The sequence below is a fragment of the Anser anser genome (assembly GCF_964211835.1).
Source record: "Anser anser genome assembly, chromosome: 4".
Taxonomy (NCBI): Eukaryota; Metazoa; Chordata; class Aves; order Anseriformes; family Anatidae; genus Anser; species Anser anser.
The window spans coordinates 29,370,376-29,389,333 of NC_139724.1; the positions used below are offsets into that span (position 1 = coordinate 29,370,376).

The following is an 18,958-nucleotide window of genomic DNA, read 5'->3' on the forward strand; positions in this document are numbered from 1 at the left end:
ATGGATTGTGTTCAATAAAAGGCATGCATTTTTCCTCCCAAGTCACTGTCATAGGACAAAGCTTTAAGTCTGAACATGGGGAAGGGCAGGAGGAATTACTCTTTTCTCTCCTACAGGAGCAGACACCTGGTATGCCAGATCCCAGGGTGCCAAGAGGAAAAACTCCCAGTACACCAGCAGGCTACCCTGCAGAGTTGTGAGAGGCACAGGATAGACACTGAAAAACCCCTCTGGCTCTGGAACAGCATGTATTTATGACAAACCTGCTATAGAAGTGCTCATGTATGTTGTGGTGAATAGTTTGGTAATCTTGAGGATGCGGTTCAGTGTTGTAGAGCTAGGTATTATTATAGGGTTACTGTAGTAGCGTCAGGTATTATTATAAAAAGTTGATAGTGTAGAGCTTTCAACTTTTTAAGTTCTAATTACATGGATCTCCTGTGTGTTGTCAGCATATTCGAATTACTAAGACTCACATCCTACTAGGTCCCCAAAACACACCCATGCAAGAGAAACATTTAACTCTAACTTTCCTTTTTGAGCAAGCCTAATATACCAGTGGTAAATATCGATTTAATCATAAAACTCATTCAGCACGACAAGACTTCACACATTCCGCCACAACCCGCGGCGCCTGCCCCCACTTTATAAGAGCAGCCCGTAGCCCGCCCCCCCCCCCCCCCTCCCCTCCCCTCCCCTCCCAAAAAGCGGCGGCCAACCGCGGCGCGCCCCAGGTAACCCCGCCCAGCGCCTTGACTACCGAGCCCGCCATTGCTCGGCGCCGACGGCCGCCTGCCCCTCGCGCATGCGCGCCGCTCCTCCGTGGGCCCGCCCGGCCCAGGCGAGGCGGCGGCAGCGGAAGGGGCCACGTGTGCGGGGGGGGCGAGATGGCGGCGCGGGGCGAGATGGCGGAGCGGCGGGAGGTGGAGGCGCAGCAGCGGGAGGTGGAGGCGCAGCAGCGGGAGGTGGAGGCGCAGCAGCGGGAGGTGGAGGCGCAGCAGCGGGAGGTGGAGGCGCAGCAGCGGGAGGTGGCGGCAAAGCTGGAGGCGCTCACGTTCGATCCCAGCGCGGCGGCCCCGGGCCCTCCTGGCCCCCGGGAGGGCGAGGGGGGAGATGAGGCCGTGGTGCCGCCGGGCGAGGCGGTGTCCTGCTCCCAGCCGGCCGTGGCGGCGGACTCGGAGAGGTGGGTTTAGGAGCGGGGTAACGGCGCGGCGCTGCCCTGCGGCGCCTCGAGGGTCGGGAACCGGCCCCCCGGCCGTTAATACGCCTCGGGAACCGGCCCCCCGGCCGTTAATACGCCTCCAAAACGACGACTACAGCGGCACAGGAATTAATGAGAACACGAGTTTCTTGGTTTCTAGAGCATCGTGCTTGGTGGGGCCGCCATCATGTGAGTGTGGTGCTTGACCTGGTGCCCTCGGGGTGCCTCTAAACTGCTTTCTCTGACAAGACACCTGAAAAAGTCTGAACGTAGATTTTAAGGTGAAGCGGCTGCAGACCTGACTCCTGTTCTAATGCCGACATCTCGCTTACATCTCGTTCAAAAAGCGTGTTCTAAACCGGTGTGTTTTTTGTAAAACGATTCGGCTTCTACCCTCATCTATGCTTTATGATTCAGCATACTGAAGGATAACTTTGTTTAGATGTAAGCTGCCTTTCAGTTTCTGAAGCCTGCACGCTTTTTCTCAGCTTCAGTGAGTTTTGTGTCTGCCTTCTGTTGTAGTTCCATAATGTGAGATTGCCACGTGCTTCTTCTAACTAGCAGAAGTTGATGCCTGAGAAGGATAACGTTCTCCACTTGAGCTTCATTAACAGTTTAATAGTGTAAAGCTTGATTGTGGAAGTAGTTGGTTTGCTCAGTTCAGATTGTCCTAGAACATCATGAAGTACATCAGCGAGTTTCCTGACTTAATCTTTCTGACTGTAGGGACTTCATCTGTAGTCTTTATTGCTTCCAAAATCTGTTGCAGTGATTGTCATAACTTCATTATAAACGTTTATCTGAAAACTTTAAACTACAACACATACCTCACTGTTCTTCTTACACTTCATTCTATTCTTTTTCCCTCACTACTTGATTTTCAGTAGTCTTTTTGCTACGTTGATTTTGTTCCAAGAAGTCCTTTTTCAAAGGATCTGGTCAGGAAAGTGTTATTTTTTGTTGTCTTTACTATTAGCAATTGTTAGAAAAACTGCAACAACAGATAATTGAAAGCCATCAATGCGCTTGTTAAGAAGGTGATTTAATATTAAAATATCTAGACGGGAGTGTTTTCTGTATTTTATTTTTTCCTGCTTCTAAATCCTACACTATAACTGTCAGATCGGGTACTAAAACACAGGTGCAAGCCTACAAATGTTTGTCTCAGTGTGTGTTTGTTAAAGGTTTGTAAGTAGTGTTTTCAGTCAACAGGATTGACTGTTCTGTGTGTTTGTTTCTCCCTCCAACTCGTGAGGAAGGAAACCTTTTGGTAAGTGAAACGTGAACATGAGTAATGACTGCTTTTTTATTTTGCCTTTTGCTTGAAATATTAAGGGTCCTGGGCAATAAATACTTATTATGCCAGTAAAAATTACAAAAACCACGTCTTTTATCTGCAAAAATTTTATGTATATATATACATATAAATAAATTTTAATACTGCAAGATACATTCGTTGGAATAACTACATATATTTTTTACTTTCACTTAGGATTGTGCTAATGTTGGGATTGTGTAGCAAGAGTGACTGAACTATAGTAGGTAGCTTAATATGTTATCTTTCAAAACTTCTTGTGGGCACCCAGGCGAGCTCTTAGAGTTAGCATTTGCTCTGAAATGTTGAAGCATTACTTTTCTCAGCTTTTTAGTGATCTTCTCCAGTGAGCTGTTGGATCAGGAAGGATTGCAGGTCTTATTATACAGTTAAGAAAAATGCCTGCTGTCCAAAGGTAGTTGACTGATGTATGATGTAGGTGTTTTTTTTAACTTTCATGTAGGAGTCCGTATTTTAACTCCCAAATTTGTTTCATTTAGTGACACAGATTCAGACAGTTCATCAACTACATCCTCCTCCTCTTCGTGTTCTTCTTCATCAACAGTGTCTGATGAAGATGATCATCCAAATGAGAAGGATAACAGAAGACAGTGTGTTAAAACAAAAGACGAGTTGCCTCTTGATGTAAGTAAAAAGTGGTGTCCTTTAACATTTCTTCAAGTAGCTTATCTGTAAATAATTCAACTTGATATATTTTCAAGTTGCAAAAAAAAATAAACCCAACCCAGTGATCGAATGTACATTTTTACACTAGTTCATATATATAGCACAGTTACTAGTGTACAATGTGTTCTTTTTGGTATATTAAGGTGCCTCTGAAGTGAGGTACACAGCTCATTTTAGGTTCATATTTGTATAAAATTACAGCTGACATCTATAAAAAGAAGTCAGTTTCTGCATAACTATACATCATTTGTAATGGATTATGAATAAAATGATAATAAAATACCTTGTAGACAATCTTTACATTAATAACATACGTTCTCCATACAGTAGATCTGTTCCCTTTATTAAAAAAAAAATAAATAAAACTTCTGGAATTAAAAGCAAGTCCAGAAAAGAGTGTGAAATGGTTAGAAATGTGTGTGAAAACTCTGAGCAAATACCGCTTAGATCAAAATTATCTTTGATCTCAGTGGTCTGTGAGAGTTTGTAATGTGGTGCTAGATGACTGGAAATCGTTGACACGCATAGCAGCAACAGGAGATGGGAGTGTGTTGTGTTAAATTCTTAACTGTTTATCCAGAGACACTTGGAGTAAAGAAAAGCTGATAGGGTGTTCTTCTACCCCTAAATCTAATCAAAGATTGAGAAACATAATGCTTTGTTTTCAAAAAAAAAAACAGAGCAATTCCTGCCTATGTGTACTTCTGAGACGTTTTGAGGTCTGGTAATAATAGAACCATTATAAGTGCTTCATTGACTTTTTTTTTTACAGAGCTGGACTTCTGAACAGAAATCCCTGCTCAAATGGATGTAGTTAGCAGGTTTTATTTACCTTTGATCTCAATTGTTGATCTAAATGAAATTCATGTTAATATGAAAATGCTTTGTTGATCTGTTCTCATCTTGTTAGCCTTCTACCTTCAAGTCCAAGTGATTACAAAAATTCATTTTCCTTTTAACTACTGACCCCAGGCTAGGTTCATTTAATTGGTTGATCAAAGCTGTAACTTTCTGCCAGTGATAGTTGATAAGAACTGAAGTTCTAGCAACTATTTACTGTATCTTCTACTAAGCTACAGTACAGCGTTAAAATTAGTTTGTGTAAGGATGTTGTAGATTGGCCAATGTAAATTAGAGGAAATAGGATTTTAAAATTAAAATGCATCTGTTAAAAATGTAATGCTTTTTATTTTTTTGTGGGAGATAAATCTGTCCCCCCAAAAGTCCCCAGCAGCAGGTGACTGACAAAGGCATGGGTCAAAGATTGGAGGAAAAAAAGTATTTAACTGGAATATGTGCGTAGGGGAAAAACCTGCACCCACTAAGGAGTCTTAGTGGAACTGTTTTAGAAACTTTCTGCTTTGATGTACAGGATGGGCAGATACTGTGGGTAGTAGGATAGGTGGCACAGTTTTTCAGTTTGAGAGTCACAATCGAAATTTTAGCTTTGTTCCTTCTGGTGTTTGGCCTTTGCTTTAGCATCCATGACTCAGTTTAGTCTTAACAGTGAAGTTTCCTTACTGTTACAAAACTCACCGTCTTGTAGAAGAGAGCAGTGTTTCTAAATTTGTGTGTATTGGCTCTGATGCTATGTTATATAATACAGAAAAGATTTGGCCTCAGGTTGGTTGTCGAGAAATGAAGATAAGGTGAAGTTTTGATGAGAGACAGAATAAGATTCTTCTGTTGGAGGCAAACTTTATTTCTGCTGGTAGCTCTTCTGTTTCTGGAGATGAACTTCTAGAAGTACAATTAACTGCTAAAATTTGGACTCTTTTTCCGAATTCAGATAATGTTGAAGGTAACTTACACTAGTTGCCCATAGGTTTTATTCCATATAGTCAAAATAACGGGAGTGTAACATACGGAGAAATACTAGTTTGAGTACATTGGAGGTGAATGATGAGTTTGGTGTTCAAGTTCAAATACAAGCGTTAAAATCTGCTATCAAAGGCAAAGTTTAAAATTTTGTGTACTCTCTGTGTGGTACTCATCTGTGTAGCTGAAGTTCTGCACTTTTCTTGAAGCTGCTCTCTGATTATCCTCCACCAAATAGAACTTTCAGCTAAAGATGTCTTGACATCCTTTGTATTGGTCTGAAGTCAAGGCACTAAATTGTCTGTTTTGTGATTACTGGTTATCTAATTGTATGTTGAAAGTGATCTGTTTAGTTAAGAAGACAGAAATATGAAGAAATGAAGAAAACATCTATCCGTTGCTGGCTTTATCCATTTGAATAAAATTGATGTCTACTTCAGTTGCAATGGAAATACACGGAGTACTGTCTTAATAGAAAGTATGTCTTAAAAAGTGACATTCCCCCAGGATGAGTTCATTTAGAATTATTCTGAAAGACGAATCAAACTAGATTTTTAATGACATCTTCAAAATGCTAGGAGGTTTTTCTGATTGTCAAGTTTATGTAGTAACAAAGCGGTGAATGTATGACAAGATTATATTCTGAACATTGATTTCGTATTTTCAGGAACTGCCTCCAGTTGAAGACTTATCTTTAATTCTACCTGATAATGTTGAACTGAAGCTCTTTGGGACAGTTTCCAGTATCATTGAGCAGCTAGGTAGGCAAAATATGTTTACATTTAAATTAAAATTGTGTTTATCTGTACATTAGTTGCGTACTTAATTGTTCCTCCAAAGTTTCAGTACTGCAGCATTCTGTTTGATAGTGCTGTTAAACATTTCTGTTGATTTCCTGCACTTGTTCAGAAAAGGGGCAGCAGGTTACCAAATGAGAACTGATCTAACGGACAGATTACTACTAAATGAGTATTGTTTGCACATGCTTTTGTGGAACTTCAATGTTCTAACTTGAATAAAAAGCCTTTTCTCACCTTGTGTTATGGCCTTTGCATTAATCCTGGCAACAATAAGACTGAGTATTTGCAGTATTTTGATATCCAAAGGTTGTAAATGCTATATTTGAATTACCTCTGAAGATACAGAAGGTGTGTAAGTGAAAGCAAAGGTACTGTACAATACAGTTCCAAGTGCTTCCTTCTTAATAGATAAGAGCAGAAAAGACTTAATATAGCGGCATCTGTTGGGTAATTGGTAGTTTGAGTAGGTTCATCATTTTGCGCCCCCCCCCCCCCGCCCCCCCACAGGTTCATCCCATTTCTGGCACCTTGACCAAATGCAGGCTGCCAGCATCAGCAGTCATAGAGTCATAGGACAGCATGACTAACATGATTTATAGATGCTGGAGGGTAAGCTTAATGAGATTGAGACACATAATAGATGTACGCTTGGCTGTAGGCAGTATGCGGTTAGGGATCTTTTCAGCTATACCTGGCACCTCAGTTTTTGGGATGTGAAATAAGTTTCGCAGAAGCTGCTATTAATGAAACTTCCTTAGTGTATTTGTATTTAAGCTTATTTGAAGTGCTCCATGCTGCTTGAACTGCTTTTAAAGCAATTTGTCTAGGAGAATTGTAAATTTAAAAATAGTATATTTATGTTGAATGGGAAACAAAAGAATAAAGCAAATATCTTTTGCTATTAAAAATTCTTACACTGTAAAAGACTCCAGGCAACACAGGTTATTCATCTACAATTTTGTTGTTGCTGTTGGTTAGAGTTCATCTCAATCTTTGACCAGAAGCTGTCTTGAAAGAATAGAAGGTAGTTGTCTGGCCATTATTGTTCTGTTTTACTCCTCTGTTCTCATTTATTCATAGTAATGAGGGCTGTTTTCAGCTGAAACGATAGTTTGAAAAGAATTTAAAAGATAAATAAGCAAGAGATAGTTTATAGCTATTCTTACCTTAGGTTTAAAGTGTGAATGCTTAAATGAAATTACTTTTAAAGACTTCGGTTTTGAAAATTGTCCTCAATTTCCAATCCTTAGTGGTGAATAGAACCTCTATAGACATCCTGTCTGTATACTGCTAGGTGACTTCTTGAATCTGCATTCTGCTTTGTGTAACTGAAATGTATGCACTGCTGATTTTACGTTGGTTGGTGAACATTAGAAAACAGAATAGTAAACAAATATGAAGTAAAGGTCTATGTGTAGTAAAACCCCAATATATGTTGTTTCCTGCTTTTTCTGCCTTGCTTTGTGACTTCTTCTATCTACATGTTTTCTTTTCAGTTCTTCTGGAAATAGGAGTCTGAGAGGCCTCAATTTCAATTGGTTTATGGCCAAATCAGGGATTCTGTCAACTAACTGTGGGTTGTTTTTGATTCTTGAACTAAATTGAAACCTGTGTATACCAAATTTGTATCTGGTACACGTGTGTTGAAGACTTGGAAATTGCAAAACTATTAGCACAGTAATCAGTATCCTGAACTCCTTCTGTCCCTTTGATTATACTTGGAAGATTGTTACAGAAAACAGTAGAGATTTTTGATAAAATCTGCAGTGTGGTGATGTCTGTAAGCGGGCATACTATGAAGTCAATTCAGGGGAAGAAAAACATAGGTTAATGTGTGCTTCACAGTAGTTGATGGTAGTTCTTTTGGTGAACATTAACTTCTGTTCAATGTGTCAACATTTAACAGAACTTTTGCTGTGTTTTGCTTCAAGGTGCTTAACAGAAAAATTCCCTGTCTGGGTTGTAGCCTGGAAAGTAAACAGCTTTGGTGTATATGTATAGCAAACCTGCCTTAGGATTGCATTCTGGGGTCCTGGGAGAGTATAGAAGCTAAAGGTTTTTGGTGGGCTAGGGTAGGGGGAACTGTAGGTCAAATGTGTTTTCGCCTTTTTTTTTTGTAGGATATATTTCTCATGAGAATTAAGCAACATACTGGCTTCTTTCGCTGTATATTTTATCATATAGGTAGACAAAAAAATAAAGTGATTTCCAAATCTCACAAAATCCAGTAAACTGTGAAGTCTGTAGCATTGTCACAGGCTTGCTTGGCATATCACGTTTGCAGATCGAAATAGCAGCAGAGCTTTAGGAGTTTTCGCTTGAGGAGGTGTTTGCTTTAAGTTCTGTTACGTAAGTTTAGAAGATTTTGTTAGTTTTTGGAGGAGTCTTAAAGTGATGCTAAGTGCTTGAATATTTGATGATCGAGAAGAATTGAAAATGGTTAATTGAGCATTATTTTCTAGAGGTGGAGAAGATTACCTTCAGAATCAGAATTTTTGAGTGTGATGCTCCTAGACCGCTGACAGCTTTAAGTGCAATTTCTACTGAATGTAAAGGAAGACAATATTTGTTTTCTTAAGCAAAACAGAAAAAAATGAGAGTGAAGTATTCTAAAGACTCCAGTAAAGAGTAAGCTCTTTTTCTTCGAATCTGGAAAATCTAAAGATAAAGTTGATTCATAGCCTGTATATCATCAAATTGTGTATTTAACACAGGAAAAGCATACTTCTCTGTCCCTTTCTAAGTACGTAAGTCTCCTAAGTGTTTCATCTTTTAAGGTGCTAGAACGACTTGCTCAGTTTGACCACTCATACCATCATTAATCATGAATTAGGCCCAAATGTAGTATGAGACTACTGTATGACATTAAAGTGCAGAAATATTTCAAATTGCATATCTGTATACAGAAATGATAAATGACGCTCCTGGTTACTGCAGTGATTGCCCTGCTTGGCATCTTTTTTTTACTTACTGGGGGAATTAATAGCTATCTCTATTCTTTTTTTCTGGTGGATTATTTTTTTGGAGTATTAAGGCAGAATATGCACATGCATCTACACTCCCATACACAAAAAAAACAAACCACAGCCTCCCCCACAAATTATTGCTGCTGTGCACTCGATTAAGAAACAGCCTGAGGAAATGCAACAGGTATTTCACATATATGTATCTGAGACCTCTCTTTTGTATCTGACATGTGATGTCCTTTCTTTCTCCAGCTCTGGAGAAAAATAATTCTATAAACCAGTGTAAATCTTCTCACTCATATCACTGGAGAATGTTTTAAATGATTGTAAGAAATTTTGCATGTGTGCAAGAATTGTAGGGTGAAGCTCTGACATTTAGTTTATAAATAATTGTGTGATTTTATTTCCTTGCAATTAAGTACATACTGCTCCTGAAACATAATTCTAATTGCTTTTTTTTCCCATTGTAGTAATAATTGAATCTCTGAGAGGCCTACCTCCAATAAATGAGGAAAGCATAATTTTTAAAGAAGATCGGCAAGCTGCAGGAAAGGTGTGTGTGTAAAGCATAAAAACCTGTTACTCTAAAATTAAAAGTATTACTTTGCAACAGCTAGTGTTTGAGTCAACTAAATGAAAGACAGCATGTCATTTATGCATAGTTTTTCTTTGTGCTTCTGGTTCTGTAGTCATCTGCTTTTTTTAATCTTAAAAATTCCAAGCCTGGAACTCATTGCATCCATATAGAATGACAATGTGTGATGAATTTCTGCCATTTGAAAAGAGTGCATATGGGAGATAGAGGTTGCTTTAATAATAATCTGTGCTCTTTTATTGCCAGGACTTGAGGCAAAGATTGGAGAAATTAAAGCTGACTTTCAGGAAAAAACAGAAATAGTTATGTATATGTACTCCGGTGTTACAGGTTTAGGCCAGTATGTGCTTTAAGAAGAATGTTTCCTGATAGGGATATTACATTGAATTCTGTATACGCTATGGAGAAAGTAAGTCATCACCTAGAACTGTCAGTACCAGAATATTTGTCTGTACTACATGTGAGTGGAACATTGGAAAACAAATTGGAGGTGTCCCATACATCTCAGAATTCTGTTCTCCATTGAAAAGACATGGGAACTAACATAAAGGAATCTTATAGAGCTGGACTTCAGGAGTAAAACAGCCAGGAGATTGTTCAGGTGTTGATTTGCTCAGATTTGAAAGCATAATCGAGAGAGAGGAATAGAGGTCTGAAAAAAGGAAAGATTACTAAAGTGAAGGAAACAGATAGTGAAAGCAGTGCAGTTGGCTGGGCGAAGGCAGTATCAGCATGTGAAAAAAACCTTTCCAAGTTAAAACTTCAACAGTAGCTGGGGAAATACTCCGTCAAACGAATATGGTCAAAAGCTAAAATATGAGAATAACTTGATTTGATGCTGCAATTTAAAAACACATCAATTCTTAAATGCAAATTATGTTAAAGCTTCATAGCTGTTTATGATCAAATTATTTAACTAATCTTGGTGATGTATTTAAAACTGATTTTTTCTGTCTGTTTCAGATATTTGAGATATTTGGTCCTGTTATGCATCCCTTTTATGTGTTACGATTTAACAGCCCTGAGCATATCAAAGAAAAAAGTATTAATGTGCAAGATAACATGTATTTTGCTCCATCAGTGCAGGACTTCACCCAGTATATATTTGCAGAGAAACTGAGACAGTAAGTAGCACATCTTCTCTAATCTGGTTATAACTTTTTTTTAATGTAGCTGAAAATGCTGAATCAAAGTTTAGCCTTGAGTGAAAAACTGGAGGATTAAGCCTGACACAAAAACTTTTTTTTAGGTGTTCTCAGCTGTGTAGTAATAACTGGGTTGTATGGTTTGACTTCTCAGAACAGTTAGAATAGCTGTAAACTATAGGCTTCTAAGGTGTTTATATAATAAAGTTACTAAATTTCAGTAATAAAAGTTTTTATTCTGTTCTAGTCACTATTACCTAAAATATAACCAGATTTTTTTTTTTGAAAAACCTTCATTGATATTTCCTCTACCTGTATCTTCTCCTACATGTACATGGGTTTGGCAAGCTGAACTGTTTGGATTTTGTTGTTCTGCAGATGCTTTAGTGGTTTCATTAATGTGGTTTAATACTTCATTTTAAACTTCTGTGAATTCTGAACGATTTAAAATTTTAGTATTTTTATTTAAAGGCCAGAATTTAAATTTAATTATCAAAAAATAAGTTGTGCAGATGGAGAACAACTCTGTGTGAAAATGACCTACTGTAGATTTGGTGGTAGTGGTGGATTTGAGCAACAACGTAGGGTGATGTTCAGAAACTTCTTCATAGTATTAGTCTACCTGAGGAAAGTAGGATGTATGAGTATGGTTTGTTACCATCTCAAAGATGAGGACTCAAAGACAAGGACTAAAAAATAGGGCATAATAACTGTTGGCAAAACGTTAATTTTCTGATAATGAAATGTCTGAAATAACTATAGGTTTTAAGTTCTGTCACACATGTGACTAAGTCTATTTGTTAGGATTAGTTCTCATGTGACCTACTATCGCAGAAAAAAATGTAACACTTGGTGTCTGCGTTAATTACAACTTCTGCCAGTATTCTTACTGAATTTTTTCATTGATCAAGGACATAGCAAGGCCTGCAAGTCTTTTTTCTTTGAAAGCAACAGGTATTTAAAGAAAAATATACATCACTTTCAGTGGAGACATTTAAAATAGATCGAAGCAGTAGAGTGAGAAAGCTTTGTTCTTCTGCAGCCAGTTGGTCTTTGATTTGTGCTAGTAAACTTTGTTACTGAGCACAGTAGTTGCACAGACTTAATCATCTGCTTACTGCATGAATAACTGTAGGCCAAACTCAGCGTCTGAGATGTGAGACTAGTTTTCTAATTTGTTGCATGTTTTGCAAGTAGTTTTGGGAACTATTTGTATTATTTCAGTAATACTTGACTATCATACGTGGTACAAAATTAAACACTAGGTAAGATGTTTCACACTTTCATGTCTTATCACGGCAGTTGAGCAATGTGTCAGACCTTGCTTCTTGCCTTGCATAAAAATGATCAATGTGTCTAGTCCAAAGTAACCAGGTACCGTTTCAGTATTATTTCACTGAAACTTTTATTTCTGATGTATTTTGTCAGTGAAGGTTCTTAAGTTCTTGTGACACCATTGATACTATCTGTTGAAGTTGCCTTTTCACAAGGCAGGTAGGATAGGTCCTGCCAGCGGAAACGGATAAACAATTTCCATGTCTTATCTCTGCTGTAACATCTATATAAAGAAACCAAGATGGCATGGACAGTAGAAAAACTCAGCTTCAGTCAGTGCTTCATGGTAGGGCTTTTGGACTGTGGATTACAGATTTGATGACCAGTGATTTTGTTTCCTGCTCTTGATTAGATTACTTTGCTCTGCAGATTGGTTTGTGAAGTGTTGTCAGCTGAAAGTTTTAAAAAATGCTACTCAGAACTGTAGTGGTGATTTGAAATGGAAAGCAATCAGAATTAAGATCTAAAAAAACCTTAAGTTTGAAGCTTTTTTTAAGATCTGCTTGCATTGTGCAAAATTGCAGTGGTGTGAACAGGCCTTATGCGTTAAAGATAATGGAAGTATCAGTATTTAGTAGATAGTGCAAAGTTTTCTTGAATGCAAAATGACTTACTAAAAGTAATGTGTGGATTTTTGCCTGCATTGACTGAAACACAATAATTCTAAAGAAGCTCACGTATTTTCATGATTCCTATGAGTCACCTTTTTGTTAGACTTCTAGATCTTACAGTACCTGAATTCAGAAATCTAAGAATTAGTATCGTCTTCTTTGTAGGAGATTAAGTATCCCAAACCATGGAAAATGTTTTGTTTTGCTGAAACAGTGAAGGCTGCCTTGGCAGAGTGAGATAAGCTACTTTAAGATTAGGAAAACTTAAGACGTGAATTTTGCAGTTAGTAGTACTACATATTGCCTAATTACCACAGGTTTTGAAGTCTTATTTATGCTCTGGTATTTCTGGAGGGAGTTTATTACCCTGAAATAACAAGGTGAGAGGAAGAAACAATGAAGTTAATTCGTAATATATATTCTTCCTTTCTTCATTGCCTTGGTAGAGTGTTTTCTAAAGCCTAGAAATTAATGGGTTACATACTGAGATGTTTTCCTGGTAATCACAGTGGTGTTGTCTTCAAGGTTTTCTAACTATACATAAAGATTGAGCTTCAGTTTTATGGGTAGGGATTGAGAAACAAAGTACCTCCAGGTGAGTTGCCTGTATTCTCTTGGGCTGTCTTTCGTGTCTGTTTAAGTCCAGGCTGCTTAGAGTTGGTCATGTACATTGATGTTCCTATTGTAGCTTGATTTTTGTTGACTTGCTGATTACGTAACACTCGGTTATTAGAGCATTGGTTGTAGGTATTTCATATAGAACACTTTTTTAAACTTACATGGCTACAATTTACAAGTATGCATTTAAGCATTTTGTTTAGTTTGCATAAGTAAAGATTGTCTTGAAATTACAGACCAAAATATATTTAATTTTCAAGAAGCATATTTGACAGACTTCTAATTTAAACTTGTTCCAAAGTTGCTACTGATCAATGAAATGAATTGATTTTTTAATGGAGTTCTTAAAGTGGTGAGAGAAATAAATGGCACCACTTCAAAATTCTTGTTGGGCAAGAACTTTTTTTGAGAGTTGTTTTTGCTTCTTTACATATCTTTTGTCTTACATTTTAATTTTATTTTTACAACCATCTTTATTAACTGATTATCTAGTTAATGCTGTCTTACTAGAATTGTAAGCCAAGCCTAGGGTTTTGATTCTGAACTTGCTTTGCGATAGATGGGCTTGAAGCCCATGTCCTCCTAGACAAATTCTTTGCTCTTTTCAACTGGAGATGTGTTGTGAAAACAAAATAAGGGTATAAGGGTGACCTGTCCCAATTCATTCAAGCAATTTAGGTTTAAAAGGATGTGTTGGGAGGATACTGGTCGCTGCTTAATATTAGCTGTCTGAAGTGTTCTGTCTACTCAAAGGAGGAAAGTGTTTTCAAGTGGCATGTCTGGTGAAGCCCAAGTTGACACATACATTACTGTTTGTTTAGAAATAATGTGGGAAAAAACAAATGCCTCTTTAAAAACAGGTAACTCCTGGTATACGAGATAAGTCTTGAAGAAAGTATTACCCTACTTGCTACAGTACAGTTTTCATACAAATTATTTCTTAACCTGAAATACGTTACTACAACATGACTGAAACATGAGATGTTTCATATCCTCCGTATAACATCTTACTTCTTGATTGTTTAACTTATGTTTTTTCCTTTTAGGGAGAAGGGGTCAGATGCATCTTGGAAGAATGACCAAGAACCGCCACCTGAAGTAAGTATATACAGTTTGTTTTGTTTTTGAAAGTGTACATAGAAAACATTCTGTGCAGTGTGATTAATTAGCAGTTTATTTTTTATGTAGACAGGAGTTTTATATAACATTTTCCTGTGTTGTAAAGAGCATCTGCTTTTCTTGGAGAGGCCTACCAGCCAGCGGAGAGAGATTTAGTTACCTTTTTTTTCACTTGCTTTTTGCAGTTTGGAATATATGTATCTTTATTCTCAGTTTCTCCAGTTCTTCAAAAACGTGTTTGGCAACCTGAATGATCAAATTTGAGTAGCAAAAACTATTACCTTGCCAGGTAGTTTTGCTTCTGCTAGGGCATTTTTGTCTTTGCTGTGCTTTCACTATAGCTTTGCCTTTCACCCTGCCATAACCAATCCTTTGTATTTAAAGGTCTCCTGGTACTCTACAAGATTGGATGTTAAGCTCTTAAATTAATGTGACTCCTCTTCTGTTGGATTCTTTGAATGGCTCCTTGTTAAGGTTTCCCTACTGTTTCCTATTAAAGTGCCAGTGTAACAAGAGGAGATGAGCTTTTTCCATACAAAGGCAGTCATGTATGATGATACAGAAGCAAGAGCTCTTCACGACCATCGCTTATTGTAGGATCTCCAATGACTTCTTCAGTGACCAGCCTTTCTGTCTAGTGGTCTTTAACACCACTTTAACTGACTTTTTGTTATTTTTCATGACTATTCTCCTCTTTAATAACAGTTGCAAATGGTGGTTTTATTGATGTCTTCATGACACTTGATTTTTTTCTGGCTTAAAGCTCTCATTTTTCCATGCAATTTTTACGTTAAGCCTAACTTATACAAAATAGCTGAAAGTCCTAGAAGCCTTGAATAGTGTCCTAAAATGATCTAAAATGAACTGCTTTTTCTGAATTTTATGAAAGCTTGACAGGTGAGCATAGTTCCACAGTGTATGGTTCCTAATATAAACTATAGGTAGGAAAGAGCTTTTAGTTGTTCATGGGTGTGGGTTTTTGTGTTTTTTTTTGTTGTTGTTGTTCTAAGCAATACTGCATTAACAGTCCTTATCCTGGTTCATTGTTCTGGCTTGACGGAGAGATTTGATGTGAGCTTTTATAAGGCTTGAAGATAGATCCTGTGATGATGTATCAGTCAATCCAGAACATTATTTAGTGTGGTGTGGATGGTGGATTTTGAAATACTTTTTCTTCCCACAAACCGAATTAAGTTGAGCAGTGTTAACTTCTCTCAAAGAATGCTCGTTTAACACTTCTGAATGTAGATTCCTTCCTTTGTTGGGAAGACATCTCACCAAGAATTATCACTTGAGAATTAGAAGTGTTGCACAGAATTAGACTGTAGGTATGTGACTGGCAGAGCACTGAAGACTGTGTATACTTTTGGCTAAGCCTAGCTTTCTGGTGATGATATAAAATGTGCTTATACGTTAATGGTAAGCTCTTCCTTTGTTTCATAGTTACATTTTAAAGCTATTCAGGAGGTAAGCATGTAAATGCTTAATTTGAATTTGTGGGTGTCTAAGTAACTTTAAAATCTGGCTGTGTTGTATAGTGAAGCAGTCAAGTCTTTAGCAGATACAGATTCAGTGTTTTTTCCAAAGTTGATAATTATTTACTAAAAGATTTTTTCTGGAAGATGATACTCTGGTGGTTTTGGGCATTAGAACCTGAAAGTACCAAGGGAACTTTGCTGTACTTCATGATAGGAAGAAAGGAAGGAGATTTGAAAGAAATCACTGCTGGCAAGGATGGGCAACCTAATTGGTTTTTGTGACACCTTTCTGACTTAGTGATGTGCATGCTTACTATTTTGTAGAAAACAACACACAACATCTTGTAATCCTTAATTAGGCTCATCTTTGGATAGTTGTAGTAGTTAGTTTACTCTGAGATAACCAGGTTGTGACAGCTGATGAGCTGGTAGAAAGTAGCTTTTGCTTTGAAGGCAATAGCTGTTGACAGGGGTGCAGATTAAACTTTATGCTACTGATGCTTGAAATTGTCTCATAGAGCCAGGCTCTTTCAGAGCCCTCAGCTGGAAGTTGATTCCATAGCTTGTCTGGCAAGCTCCCACAGTGAACTGCATGGAGTTTTGGAGTCAGTTCTTTTGATGCTGTGAAGTTGTATTTTTCCATGAACCTTAACTTAATCCTGGCTAGGTCTTTCATGCTTGTTACCTTTTTTAAGGTATGGATTAAGTGTTCCTTTCGCCACAGGCTTGTAATTAGCCTACTTTAGCTGTAGACTCAGCAGTACAATTTCTCTAGGCCTTGTCTTTGGGGTCATAGGATGATAATGCATGGTCAGCAGGAGGAGATAACTGCGACTTCTCTGAGGTAGCTTTTATGGAATGTCACATGAAAATGAGGTAGCAGCAGAAGGTACCTGTCATTTGTTACTTCTGTTCTGCTGGAGGACGATGTATTTAGTCCTTAGAAAAATGCAGAAGCTAGCAGAAGATTTTACTTCGTGGTATGTAGTACTGTTGTATTCCTTGTGGCTTTTTTGAGTGTAAGAATGTAATCCAGTTATGCAGAAGAGGAAGTAATTGTATTCGGAATTAATGTTTAGGTTGGTTTTTTTCTGGCAGTGTATCCATGCTGGGTTCTTTTAAATGCGTGCTCTGAAGCGATACATCAGGAAAGAGTAAAAACTTTCCTTTTGGGACTGGGGGTGAAGGGCACAACCCATACCTACCCCCTTAGTCACACAAGGGAGCTGTCTTTCAGGCAACTAATTATGCTGACAGATTTCTTTGCTGCCATTAATGACTCCATCTCATTCTACATGTAAGTCTCGTTCTACGTGTAAGCTAGGGTTCTAAAGGTAATAAAACACTGTATAATGGGAACAAAATGTTGCAGTGGCATTGAGTCTATTGTAAATTGTGACATTCTTCAAAATTGAAAATTCCTTTGAAAAAACATTACTGTTCTTGTCCAGCTTTCAATAGCATTAGTAGAATCTCACTAGTCTAAAATTGTCAATGCATTTTAATTTTCTGTAGTATGTTTAATGTAGTTAAATTTAACTGCTGAGTTCATTGTTGGTCATAAAAATAATCTTACATAATTAAAATAATACATATTTTAATTCACCTAACCTGCACTTCAAATAACATGTAGCCCCTTGCAAGATTTTTGTTGGTAATTACTAGCCAGCTTCCTCAGAGTTTCACTCAGCTACTGCTATATTACTCTCTTCCTCTTAATTTTGGTGAGAACTAGGTGAATTGTTTGTTTTGGGTTGGATGGGGAAGAGCAAAATAGAATCCTTGGTAGACTTCTGTTGAATTGCTTGTAAGTTCTGAAAATCTTCACTGCAGTTCTTAGCAGTAAGCTGTGAAAGGTATTCATGAAAAAGGATGTGTGCCTAAATCTGTTGTGTGTCATACAATAGTTATCTTTTTCTTACTAACTTCAAGGCAGAAGTATGTTCAGTGCTTGAATGTTGCTGTTTTTAGGAAAATTGGAAGGAATAACTGAGAATTGTCTAATTGTCTTCTGAGAAATTTGTGGAGTGTGAAGGTTCTGATTGTTGAGAAGCCAGCTGAACATATGATGGCTCTTCGAATGTAAAACAGGAAAGTGCAGCTTCAGTATTTTTTTGAAGCTGACTGCAGGATGGAATGTTTTCTAAATAATGATTTATGGCTAGAACTGAAGGTCTTTGTACATTTCTTTATATTTTAATGGCTTTGTTCTCCTTTTTTTAACCAGGCCTTGGACTACAGTGATGATGAAAAAGAGAGAGAGGCAAAACAAAGGAAAAAGAAGCCTCAAAATCAAGGAAGGAAGAAATTCAGATCAGAAACAAATACATCAGGTGAGTGAATACTACGGGAGAATGCTTTCATCTGTTAGATATCATTGTGCTTTTCATACAGTTTATCTTAAAAATTGAGTTTTCATACAGTTGATGTTTGTGTACTTTTCAAAGTCAAGTGTTTGAATTTGTGACTATGTTCCTTCCTTTTAAGGAAAATTAGTATATTTTTTCCATTAAACTGAGAAAGAAATAGTATAGAGCAGGATAGTTGCCAGAGGAGACTCAAAGCCTCTAAGATAGATGTGAGCTAATACACAGCAAGGATATAGAGCACACGCCACCTTTCAGAATTTGGAGCTTGCTTATTGCAGAGGTCATTGTGGCCAAAGTTCAACCTACTCTGTTGAATGCAGGGAGAAGATAAAGGAGAGTCATGTATGATTTTTGGAAACCCATTTTTTTGAGATTCAGGGAGAGTATGCCAGTCGTCAATGGGGAATTTCTTCCTTTTCCTGAAAAGGAAGCTCTTTTTCACCCAAGGCATATTAATACCTCTCCTTAAAATAACTACCTGTCTTAGCCCACTGAGAACCGCTGTTCACCTATCATAGTCATTAGATAAACAAACCTGGAATAGATTAGTGAACTGTGTAGTTTTTCATAGTATACACACTGTTCTTCATTGCTTTTTCCTGCTGTTGACAGATCATTTGCATGTGTATGTTTGCAGCTGTGCTGTTTGCAATAACTGAATTTTCCTATGTCCTGTCTTGTGTCTCTAGTAACAAAAACATTTTTGTCATTTTGGCTGAAAATTTTAAATTCCATCTTACTTTGATATTACTGATCTGCTTCTGTTGTGCTTTCTCTACTTTTCCTTTTAAATACTGCTGACCCACCTCCACTCTTTTTCTGCTGTAGCTTGCATATCAGTTTGCTGCTTCTGTCTGCTTCATTTTTGCTGTGCATTGGTTTTCCATTGAAAAAAATCATT

At 37.6% G+C, this 18,958-nt stretch overlaps 1 protein-coding gene across 1 annotated transcript in view; it reads left to right on the forward strand.

Moving 5' to 3' along the window:
• The first annotated feature begins 693 nt into the window (after positions 1 to 693).
• NAF1 (nuclear assembly factor 1 ribonucleoprotein) overlaps positions 694 to 18,958 on the forward strand; it is a 46,131-nt gene continuing 27,866 nt past the window's right edge. The window contains exons 1-7 of the mRNA XM_083834404.1: positions 694 to 1,183; positions 3,017 to 3,161; positions 5,689 to 5,782; positions 9,258 to 9,340; positions 10,346 to 10,506; positions 14,138 to 14,189; positions 17,916 to 18,021. Coding sequence (XP_083690530.1) covers positions 888 to 1,183; positions 3,017 to 3,161; positions 5,689 to 5,782; positions 9,258 to 9,340; positions 10,346 to 10,506; positions 14,138 to 14,189; positions 17,916 to 18,021 — 937 coding nt within the window. The 5' untranslated portion in view covers positions 694 to 887. The remainder of the gene's footprint in view (positions 1,184 to 3,016; positions 3,162 to 5,688; positions 5,783 to 9,257; positions 9,341 to 10,345; positions 10,507 to 14,137; positions 14,190 to 17,915; positions 18,022 to 18,958) is intronic.